Here is a 12,606-nt window from a genome sequence, read left to right on the forward strand (position 1 = left end):
GAAAACCTCATGCACCAACATGTTAAGGACACTACCAGAGTGAGAGGGGAGAATGAACCAGCAAGATTGGACCTTGTGTTCACCCTGGACAGTTCAGACATTGAGGACATCACATATGAGAGTCCCCTAGGAGCTAGTGACCACGTGGTTCTGTGCTTTGAATACATAGTAGAGTTACAAGTGGAGAGGGTAACAGGAGTTGAATGGGAAAAGCCAGACTATAAAAGAGGGGACTACATAGGGTTGAGGAACTTCCTGCAGGAGGTTCTGTGGGACAGAGAACTGGCAGGAAAGCCAGTAAACGAAATGATGGAGCATGTAACAACAAAATGCAAGGAGGCAGTGGAAAGGTTTATTCCCAAGGGCAACAGTAACAACGGGAAGACCAGAACGAGCCCCTGGTTTACCCGACGGTGTAAGGAGGCAAAAACAAAGTGCAATAGAGAATAGAAAAAGTACAGAAGGCAGAGAACACATGAAAATAGGGAGATCAGTCGCAGAGCCAGGAACGAGTATGCACAGGTAAGGAGGGAGGCCCAGCGACAGTATGAAAATAACATAGCATCGAAAATCAAGACTGACCCGAAACTGTTGTATAGCCACTTCAGGAGGAAGACAACAGTCAAAGACCAGGTGATCAGATTGAGGACAGAAGGTGGAGAACTCACAAGAAATGATCAGGAGGTATGTGAGGAGCTAAACAGGAAGGGCTTTGGGAAGACAGCACAGAAGGGAACATCAAGAGGGAATATACCAACAAGTGTTGGATGACATACGAACAACCGAGGACGAGGTGCAGAAGATGCTAAGTGACCTTGATACCTCAAAGGCGATGGGACCGGACAACATCTCCCCATGGGTCCTTAGAGAAGGAGCAGAGATGCTGTGCATGCCCCTAACCACAATCTTCAACACATCTCTTGAAACTGGGAAACTACCTGAGAAATGGAAGACAGCAAATGTAGTCCCCATATTTAAGAAAGGAAACAGAAATGAGGCACTAAAATACAGACCTGTGTCTCTGACATGTATTGTGTGCAAAGTCATGGAGAAGATTATCAGGAGGAGAGTGGTGGAACACCTGGAACGGAACAAGATTATAAATGAAAACCAGCATGGGTTCATGGAAGGCAAATCCTGTGTCACAAACCTCCTGGAGTTTTATGACAAGGTAACAGAAGTAAGACACGAGAGAGAGGGGTGGGTTGATTGCATTTTCCTAGACTGCAGGAAGGCCTTTGACACAGTTCCCCACAAGAGATTAGTGCAGAAGCTGGAGGATCAGGAGCATATAACAGGGAGGGCACTGCAATGGATCAGGGAATACCTGACAGGGAGGCAACAACGAGTCATGGTACGTGAAGAGGTATCACCTGTGATGAGCGGGGTCCCACAGGGGTCAGTTCTAGGACCAGTGCTATTTTTGATATATGCGAACTACATGATGGAAGGAATAGACTCTGAAGTGTCCCTATTTGCAGATGATGTGAAGTTGATGAGAAGAATTAAATCGGATGAGGATGAGGCAGGACTGCAAAGAGACCTGGAGAGGCTGGACATGTGGTCCAGCAACTGGCTTCTCGAATTCAATCCAGCCAAATGCAAAGTCATGAAGATTGGGGAGGGGCAAAGAAGACTGCAGACAGAGTATAGGCTAGGTGGACAAAGACTACAGACCTCACTCAGGGAGAAAGACCTTGGGGTGACCATAACACCGAGCACATCACCGGAGGCACACATCAACCAAATAACCGCTGCAGCATACGGGCGCCTGGCAAACCTGAGAATAGCGTTCTGATACCTTAATAAGGAATCGTTCAAGACACTGTACACTGTGTATGTTAGGCCCATACTGGAGTATGCAGCACCAGTCTGGAACCCCACACCTGGTCAACACGTCAAGAAGTTAGAGAAAGTACAAAGGTTTGCAACAAGGCTAGTCCCAGAGCTCAAGGGAATGTCGTACGAGGAAAGGTTAAGGGAAATCGGACTGACGACACTGGAGGACAGAAGGGTCAGGGGAGGCATGATAACGACATACAAGATACTGCGGGGAATAGACAAGGTGGACAGAGATAGGATGTTCCAGAGAGGGGACACAGGGACAAGGGGTCACAACTGGAAGCTGAAGACTCAGACGAGTCACAGGGACGTTAGGAAGTATTTCTTCAGTCATAGAGTTGTCAGCAAGCCTAGCAAGTGAAGTAGTGGAGGCAGGAACCATACATAGTTTTAAGAAGAGGTATGACAAAGCTCAGGAAGCAGAGAGAGAGAGGATCCAGTAGCGATCAGTGAAGAGGCGGGGCCAGGAGCTGAGTCTCGACCCCTGCAACCACAATTAGGTAAGTACAATTAGGTGAGTACACACACACACACACACACACACACACACACACACACATGTGGTTTTAAGCTTCGAGTACACAGTAGAGCTACAAGTGGAGGGGGAAGCAGGAAGGCCAGGGCGAATGAAGCCAAACTACAAGAAAGGGGACTACACGGGAATGAGGAACTTCCTGAATGGAGTTCAGTGGGACAGAGAACTGGAAGGGAAGCCAGTTAATGAGATGATGGAATATGTAACAACAATGTGCAAGGAGGCTGAGGAGAGGTTTGTACCCAAGGGTAACAGGAATAATGAAAAAGCCAGGATGAGCCCATGGTTCACCCAAAGGTGCAGGGAGGCAAAAACCAAGTGTGCTAGGGAATGGAAGAAATATAGAAGGCAGAGGACCCAGGAGAATAAGGAGAGCAGTCTTAGAGCCAGAAATGAATATGCACAGATAAGAAGGGAGGCCCAAAGACAATATGAAAACGACATAGCAGCGAAAGCCAAATCTGACCCGAAGCTATTATACAGCCACATCAATAGGAAAACAACAGTCAAGGACCAGGTAATCAGGCTAAGGAAGGAAGGAGGAGAGACAACAAGAAATGACCGTGAAGTATGTGAGGAACTCAACAAGAGATTCAAAGAAGTGTTCACAGAGGAGACAGAAGGGGCTCCAGAAAGACAGAGAGGTGGGGTACTCCACCAAGTGCTGGACACAGTACACACAACCGAGGAAGAAGTGAAGAGGCTTCTGAGTGAGCTAGATACCTCAAAGGCAATGGGGCCGGATAACATCTCCCCATGGGTATTGAGAGAGGGAGCAGAGGCGCTATGTGTACCCCTAACAACAATATTCAATACATCTATCGAAACTGGGAGATTGCCTGAGGCATGGAAGACAGCAAATGTAGTCCCAATCTTTAAAAAAGGAGACAGACATGAAGCATTAAACTACAGACCAGTGTCACTGACATGTATAGTATGCAAAGTCATGGAGAAGATTGTCAGGAGAAGAGTGGTGGAACACCTAGAGAGGAACGATCTCATCAACAGCAGCCAACATGGTTTCAGGGACGGGAAATCCTGTGTCACAAACCTACTGGAGTTCTATGACATGGTGACAGAAGTAAGACAAGAGAGAGAGGGGTGGGTGGATTGCATTTTCTTGGACTGCAAGAAGGCGTTTGACACAGTTCCACACAAGAGATTGGTGCAAAAACTGGAGGACCAAGCAGGGATAACAGGGAAGGCACTACAATGGATCAGGGAATACTTGTCAGGAAGACAGCAGCGAGTCATGGTACGTGGCGAGATGTCAGAGTGGGCACCTGTGACCAGCGGGGTCCCACAGGGGTCAGTCCTAGGACCAGTGCTGTTTCTGGTATTTGTGAACAACATGATGGAAGGAACAGACTCCGAGGTGTCCCTGTTTGCAGATGACATGAAGTTGATGAGAAGAATTCACTCGATCGAAGACCAGGTGGACAAAGACAGGATGTTCCAGAGATTGGACACAGCAACAAGGGGACACAGTTGGAAGTTGAAGACACAGATGAATCACAGGGATGTTAGGACGTATTTCTTCAGCCACAGAGTAGTCATTAAGTGGAATAGTTTGGGAAGAGATGTAGTGGAGGCAGGATCCATACATAGCTTTAAGCAGAGGTATGATAAAGCTCATGGTTCAGGGAGAGTGACCTAGTAGCGACCAGTGAAGAGGCGGGGCCAGGAGCTTGGACTCGACCCCCACAACCTCAACTAGGTGCGCATATCTACCCATTTACACATACACTCCAAGTCATGTACACCAGCACATTATTATTATTATTATTATTATTATTATTATTATTATTATTATTATTATTATTATTGCAGGTGTTATCATGGGTGGTGTGGGCGTGGGTAAGTAGTGTGGGTTGGTCACACTATCCGCTCCCACCTCAATATTCTGGTGCCCAGGTGGAGGCACAGCAGAGGTCGTATAGGCCTACTGTGGAGTATGCTGGGCCTATTGTCTACTCTGATGAGAAGCCTCCCATCATCCACTTTCCCAGGCCTCCTAGGCCTACAGTAAGTATTACACTCTAGGTCTACAGTACATATTACAACTTCTAGGCCTCCAGTACCAGGCCTACAGTATTATGTCCTCTAGGCCTGCAGCACCAGGCCTACAGTATTACGTTTTCTAGGCCTACATTAATATTATGTCCTCTATGCTTCCAGTCCCTGGCCTACAATATCACACTCTAGCTCTACAATATTATATATTGAACATTAAAATGGTATAAAATACCGACAGGTTGTTAGGTAAGACACATATGCAACAGTTAGGTATCTTTATTATGAAACGTTTCGCCTACACAGTAGGCTTCTTCAGTCAAGACTGAAGAAGACTACTGTGTAGGCGAAACGTTTCATAATAAAGATACCTAACTGTTGCATATGTGTCTTACCTAACAATATTATATATTCTAGGCCTACATATTAAACCTTATAGGCCTACAGTATTAAACCTAGGCCTACAGTATTAAACCTAGGTCTACAGTATTAAACTTAGGTCTACAGTATTAAACCTAGGTCTACAGTATCACACCCTCTAGGCCTAAAATATCCCATCCTCTAGGCCTACAGTATCATGTCCTCTATGTTTCCTAGGCCTATAATAAGTATTACACCCTTTAGACATCCAATTCAAAACCTACTATAGTCTTATACTCCATAGGCCTTCAGTTCCAGGTCTTCTAAGTCTCTAGTGGCAGGCTCTCTAGGCCTATGGTAAGTCATATCTTCTAGGCCTCCAGTTCCTGGTCTTCTAAGTCTCTGGTGGCAGGCTTTCTAGGCCTATGGTAAGTCACATCTTCTAGGCCTCCAGTTCCAAACCTCCTAGGTCTACAATCTTATTCCTAGGTCTCCAGCCTCAGGCCTCCTAGGTCTTCAGTAAGTCGTATACTCCCTAGGTCTATATTCCCAGGCCTCCCTAGGTCTACGTTAATTATCCTAAATAACAAGCATCACGACAGACAATGGAGAGATATCAGAACTGGAACAACAGATGTCATTGATATTGTAAGTCTGTGAGTGCTTGTCACTAACAGACTGGTTGACCATTCAAAAAACATAAAAAGCCAAGCCTTAGGCTTATGCTTTACACAAAGATATTGCCTATTATAAGACACTGCATAGGCTTACACTACTAACTTTGAGCCCCTAATTCAAACACCATCCTAGTCACTTCAGTGTAATATCCAAAGAACATACGTGTTTAGAGCTTCCCCGATAATGAAATGATAATGTGATATACAGAAAAATTGGCCTAATTTGCAAAATAAATCAAAATTTACCTAACCAAAACAGTGTAAGTCTACGACGCCATCTTGGAAGTTATTAGAAAAAACGGAGAAGGTATCAGCCCTAACTAGTGTAAATTTTCATTGTAACTTATATATGTTTTGCGACTGTTGTGGAGACTGACTGTGTTGAAGTAGCTGAAGGGAGACTGTGTTGAGGTGACTGAGGGATCTTATACAGTGTAGAATGACTGTTGTAGTGACTGATTAACGTTATTGCAATGAATGATAGACTGACAGTGACTTTGTTTCAGGTTGGTGGGTATGGCAGCAAGGGTACAGTGAAGGCCCAGTCAGTGAAGTACGTGCCCCTACCCCATCACGAACTACCGGTCCTTATCTACCAGTCAGATAACTCTCCTCCGGTCCATGTGGTCCATACGCCCGCTCCGCCCACTCACGCCCCTCTGCACCCGCCCAAACCTGCCTATGGGCCGCCACCCAAGCTTTCCTATGCTCCACCTAAGACTTCTAGTCCAGGCTATGGGCCACCCAAGGTTCCCGGTCCAGGATACGGTCCACCAAAAGCCTCCAGTCAAAGCTATGGGCTGCCCAAGGACCCTGGTCCAGGCTATGGTCCACCAAAAGCTTCCAGTCATAGCTATGGGCCACCCAAGGACCCTGGTGCAGGCTATGGTCCACCAAAAGCCTCCAGCACCAGCTATGGTGCTCCGAAAGTCTCTGGTCCAAGCTATGGTCCACCAAAAGCCTCCAGTCCTACCTATGGTCCACCAAAAGCCTCTAGTCCTACCTATGGTCCACCAAAACCTTCTAGTTCCAGCCATGGTCCACCAAAACCTTCCGGTCCAAACTATGGTCCACCAAAAGCCTCCAGTCCCAACTATGGTTCACCAAAACCTTCCAGTCCAAACTATGGTCCACCAAAACCTTCCAGTCCCAACTATGGTCCACCAAAACCTGCCAGTCCCAACTATGGTCCACCAAAAGCTCCTCCTAAGATCGACAGTTCCCAGTATGGTCCCCCAGCTCACAGTGGTCCCATATATATTAATGCTCCCCCAGCCCCTAGCCCCGTGATCATCTCAGCCCCCCAGCCCCAATATGCCCTCTCTAATGCCCCCAAGCCCTCCTATACCCCACCATCCAAGGCCACTAAGAGCTACAGCCCTCCACCCAATTCTCCAAAGGAAGATCATGGCCCACCCAAGGCCAGTGTACCAAATTATGGCCTCACGCCCACCAAGTCCAAGAACTATGGCCCTTCACCACCCACTTACATCCCTCCACCGCCCACTTATGGTCCTCCAGTGGCTGCCCCTACCAGGGGGACCCCCGCCCCGCACATCATCTACGCCGGCCACCCACCCATTCATGTCTATCAGCAGCCACCTGTCTATCAGGTCACTGCTGCCGCCCAGAGCCAGGGCCATTATGCCACCCAGGGCCAGTATGCCGCCCCTGCTGTCCCACAAGCCAGCTATGACCTGCCACCCAGGTCTTATGGTCCAGCCAAGACCCCTCCAAAGTCTTCCATTAAGATCCCAAGACCAATTTATGGTCTCGGGTCTCCACCGGTCGCTCCTCCTCCTCCACCAAAGGTTCCACCTCCATCCTATGGACCTCCAAAGGCAGCTCCTCCATCCTATGGACCTCCAAAGGCTCCTGCACCATCCTATGGACCTCCAAAGGCAGCTCCTCCATCCTATGGACCTCCAAAGGCACCTCCTTCATCCTATGGGCCTCCAAAGGCTCCTGCACCATCCTATGGTCCACCAAAGACACCTCCATCCTATGGACCTCCAAAGGCTCCTGCACCATCTTATGGACCTCCAAAGGCACCTCCTCCATCCTATGGACCTCCAAAGGCTCCTGCACCATCCTATGGAAAGCCAAAGGCTCCTCCTCCATCCTATGGACCTCCAAAGGCACCTCCACCATCCTACGGACCTCCATCAAAGGCACCTACAAAGGCTCGACCAAGCTACGGTCCCAAAGTACCAAGACCCATCTATGGCACCCCTGTGAAGGTCAAACAGACATACGCACCTCCACCCAAGGCTCCAGAGGAACCGACGTACCTCCCGGCTCCAAAGGCATTCCACAAGCCTCCGATCATCATATACCAGGGAGTTCGACCTCCGGTACATGTGTACCAGCAACCTAGCAAGGCACCAGTAGTTTCTCCAAGTACCTATGGTCCACTTCCTGCTCCCCAAGCACTGTACGGTGCTCCACCCAGTTCTCAGTCGTCACACAGTGGTTCTCAGCCCAGTTCTCCATCAGCGTATGGTGCACCAAAGGGTGAAGACATCATTAAGGACAACAGTGACCTGTACACTGCTGGCACTTCCCACTCTGGCAGTGTCGTGAGTGTAGTGCCAGCTCACTCAGAGTCGTTGAAGACCTCAGAGGTGGCAGTGCCAGCTTCCAGCACCTCCAGCTACGTCGCCGTCAGGAAGGAAGACAGCGGTGACACTAGTGAAGTCCTTAAAGAGAGTGACTGGGAGCCCACCATCGGCTACCCGGCTTTTTCTGACGTTTCGCTCACTGTCGATCCCCGCAATCCCAAGACCACTGAAGAACGGACGGATGCCCACGGCCGCAAGACTGCTGAAGAACGGACGGATACCCACGGCCACAAGACTGACGCTGAAGGACACATTGAGACCGACATGGACGTAAGTGAGACCAGAGTCACGGCCTCGGTTTCGGTCAGTTCGGTTTCGTGAGCCTAATGGCCCCATTCCTGTGCACTGCTCACTGCCTCTACACTGCACAGTGATGTGCTCAGTGCCATAGTGCCCCATCAAGTCTCCTCTGTACCACCAGTGGCACTCTCTACAGCTATGCCATGGGGTAGTACTGGACCCCTGGCATGCCTACCCACTCTCACAGGGTACAACAGGGAGGGAGGGGGATCTCACACCACCAGGGCCAGCAGGTGGCACTGGCACTGGGTACCAGCTGGGCAGTGTGGGTGCTAATTTGTGCTCACCCAGGGCATGACCTACCCACCAAGCAGGTAGGGGCATTGTTTAGAGTAAGACAAGGAGTGCCCCATCGGGCACCTCGCCTCCAACGAACAGACAGACGTCATGGAACTATCTTTACACCAACAAACATACAGACCTCCACTAACCCATACAAGTTATACATCACCGTAGGTATACAAGTATACCCCACCGCATATACAAGGTATACCTACTTCCACCTTACCTCCCAAGGGGCATCAATGCAAATTACCCTCGTCTTAATTGTGACCTTAAGAACAGTCATGTTAACCAAAGTTGACAAGTGTGAAACATACACAATTCCGGCACCTTTGTCACCACTATGTACCCACTAATGGTGTTGTATATAATAAGAACACGAGTAAAACAAGAGGAAATAGTGAAAATGATTCGCTAAACCTGTACGTAAAGAGTTAGTTTAGTTTAATATCTTTATTATGCACCCCATACCCATCCTGTGGGTAGTCAAAAGATTACAAAGGTACATAATGGGTCCAAGGACTGGACCCCGTAGAGAGAGAGACGACAAGTGGCGCTAAACTCCTGGAGGAAGAAGTCATCAACTAGCCAGTCTAACCAGCCAGTCATCAAGCAGCCAGTCTAACCAGCCAGCCAGTCACATCGTCGTCATCGTCCAGTCGTTGCTCTGGAAGGTCGTTCCACGACTCGCGTCTTCGTAACCGTTGTTCGTCGTTCCGTCTTGGTGCGCGATGCGTCCCGACGCACACAAGCGCACCTAACAGTAACCCAGTTGCTGTTGTCACGGGTTGGTGCCTCAAAAGTCCCGCCACAGTGTTATTTATTGCTTTATAAACACCTTGCCAACCCCCACCTCAACCCCCCAACCCCCGACCACTCCCCCCACACTATCTCCAGCAAAGGCTCTTGGTCCAAGTACCAGGAGAGTCGCAATAACAAGACCCAATCAATTCACAGAAAGTTATGATGATCTTAGACCACAGCCATGATAATGGTCCTGGACCACAGCCATGATAATGGTCCTGGACCACAGCCATGATAATGGTCCTGGACCACAGCCATGATAATGGTCCTGGACCACAGCCATGATAATGGTCCTGGACCACAGCCATGATAATGGTCCTGGACACAGTCATGATAATGGTCCTGGAACACAGCCATGATAATGGTCCTGGACCACAGCCATGATAATGGTCCTGGACAGTCATGATAATGGTCCTGGAACACAGCCATGATAATGGTCCACCATGGACCGAAATGGTGGTCTGCATCCAGACCACCGTTGTGATAGTGGTCCAGAATGGAATGAAATGGTCTGTCTCAGATCACTGTCAAAACAATGGTCCAGGGCCAAGAACCATATCTAAACGACATGACAGGCCACTGTACGACCACTTAGCGACATGACAGCCACTGTACGATCACTTAACGACATGACAGCCACTGAACGACCTCTTAACGACATGACAACCATTGTACGACATTAAACGACATGACAAGCGACTGTACAACCACTAAAGGACATGACAGGCCAATGTATGACCACTTAACATGAAAGGACACTGGACAAACCACTGTGCGATCATTAAACGACATGACAGCCACTGAACGACCACTTAACGACATGACAGCCACTGTACGACCACTAACGACATGACAGCCATTGTACGACATTAAACGACATGACAGGCGACTGTACGACCATTAAATGACATAACAGACCATTATAAAACCATTAACGACCTGGATGGGGGCATGACCAGGGTATTTATGGGATGGAGGGAGGGAGTAGCAACCAACCTGAGCCACCATAACTGTGACAACATTAACTTAACCTAATTTAACCTAACTAAGCCTAACTTAACCTAATTTTACCTAACTTAGCCTAACTTAAGCTAATTCGGCTAAAATTTACTAACATAAAATGGCTTAATTTAACTTAGCCTAACTTAACAACCAAATCTAACTTTACCTATCCTAACTAAACCTAACTTGGCTTAACTTAACATAACAAGTCTTAGCTTAACCTAACTCATATTAACCTAACTTAACCTAACTCAACTTAATCTAATCCTAACTTAACCTAACTTAACCTGCATCTCAATGTATCTATATAAAAGTTAAAACTTATAATAATTATTATTTGTATCTGGTTATATTTATTATCAAGTTATTATTAATAAAAAATAAAGAATAGTTGTGTTTTATTGTGTCTGCGACAAGTTTACTGCCTTTAAACCCAACATGAGCCCTCTTTACTGCCCTTAAACCCAACATGAGCCCTCTTTACTGCCCTTAAACCCAACATGACACCTCCTTACTTCCCTTAAACCCAACATGAGACCTCTTTACTGCCCTTAAACCCAACATGAGCCCTCTTTACTGCCCTTAAACCCAACATGAGACCTCTTTACTGCCCTTAAACCCAACATGAGCCCTCTTTACTGCCCTTAAACCCAACATGAGACCTCTTTACTGCCCTTAAACCCAACATGAGACCTCTTTACTGCCCTTAAACCCAACATGAGACCTCTTTACTGCCCTTAAACCCAACATGAGCCCTCTTTACTGCCCTTAAACCCAACATGAGACCTCTTTACTTCCCTTAAACCCAACATGAGACCTCTTTACTGCCCTTAAACCCAACATGAGACCTCTTTACTGCCCTTAAACCCAACATGAGCCCTCTTTACTGCCCTTAAACCCAACATGAGACCTCTTTACTTCCCTTAAACCCAACATGAGCCCTCTTTACTGCCCTTAAACCCAACATGAGACCTCTTTACTGCCCTTAAACCCAACATGAGCCCTCTTTACTGCCCTTAAACCCAACATGAGACCTCTTTACTGCCCTTAAACCCAACATAAGACCTCTTTACTGCCCTTAAACCCAACATGAGTCCTCTTTACTGCCCTTAAACCCAACATGAGACCTCTTTACTGCCCTTAAACCCAACATGAGCCCTCTTTACTGCCCTTAAACCCAACATGAGACCTCTTTACTTCCCTTAAACCCAACATGAGACCTCTTTACTTCCCTTAAACCCAACATGAGTCATCTTTACTTCCCTTAAACCCAACATGAGTCGTCTTTACTTCCCTTAAACCCAACATGAGACCTCTTTACTTCCCTTAAACCCAACATGAGTCCTCTTTACATCCCTTAAACCCAACATGAGACCTCTTTACTTTCCTTAAACCCAACATGAGTCCTCTTTACATCCCTTAAACCCAACAGGAGTCCTCTTTACTGCCCTTAAACCCAACATGAGACCTCTTTACTGCCCTTAAACCCAACATGAGACCTCAAGGTAGTGTTTAACCTGCTCTCTAACATGTTAAACCAACACGAGACCTCAGGACAGTGTTTAACCTGCTCTCTAACATGTTAAACCAACATGAGACCTCAGGGCAGTGTTTAACCTGCTCTCTAACATGTTAAACCAACATGAGACCTCAGGGCAGTGTTTAGCCTGCTCTCTAACATGTTAAACCAACATGAGACCTCAGGGCAGTGTTTAACCTGCTCTCTAACATGTTAAACCAACATGAGACCTCAGGGCAGTGTTTAACCTGCTCTCTAACATGTTAAACCAACATGAGACCTCAGGGTAGTGTTTAACCTGCTCTCTAACATGTTAAACCAACATGAGACCTCAGGGCAGTGTTTAACCTGCTCTCTAACATGTTAAACCAACGTGAGACCTCAGGGCAGTGTTTAACCTGCTCTCTAACATGTTAAACCCAACATGAGACCTCAGGGTAGTGTTTAACCTGCTCTCTAACATGTTAAACCAACATGAGACCCCAGGGTAGTGTTTAACCTGCTCTCTAACATGTTAAACCAACATGAGACCTCAGGGTAGTGTTTAACCTGCTCTCTAACATGTTAAACCAACATGAGACCTCAGGGTAGTGTTTAACCTGCTCTCTAACATGTTAAACCAACATGAGACCTCAGGGTAGTGTTTAACCT

At 47.3% G+C, this 12,606-nt stretch overlaps 1 protein-coding gene and 1 long non-coding RNA gene across 2 annotated transcripts in view; one reads left to right on the plus strand and one right to left on the minus strand.

Moving 5' to 3' along the window:
* LOC138853931 (uncharacterized) overlaps window positions 1–5,725 on the minus strand; it is a 77,235-nt gene extending 71,510 nt beyond the window's left edge. The window contains exon 1 of the long non-coding RNA XR_011393127.1: window positions 5,674–5,725. This is a non-coding gene — a long non-coding RNA (uncharacterized lncRNA). The remainder of the gene's footprint in view (window positions 1–5,673) is intronic.
* The window catches only part of LOC128694200 (uncharacterized), a 37,789-nt gene extending 26,996 nt beyond the window's left edge, over window positions 1–10,793 (plus strand). Inside the window, exons 2-3 of the mRNA XM_053784193.2 lie at window positions 4,208–4,402; window positions 5,934–10,793. Coding sequence (XP_053640168.2) covers window positions 4,208–4,402; window positions 5,934–8,369 — 2,631 coding nt within the window. The 3' untranslated portion in view covers window positions 8,370–10,793. The remainder of the gene's footprint in view (window positions 1–4,207; window positions 4,403–5,933) is intronic.
* Window positions 10,794–12,606: the final 1,813 nt, after the last annotated feature.

The sequence above is a fragment of the Cherax quadricarinatus genome, chromosome 43, assembly GCF_038502225.1.
Source record: "Cherax quadricarinatus isolate ZL_2023a chromosome 43, ASM3850222v1, whole genome shotgun sequence".
NCBI lineage: Eukaryota > Metazoa > Arthropoda > Malacostraca > Decapoda > Parastacidae > Cherax > Cherax quadricarinatus.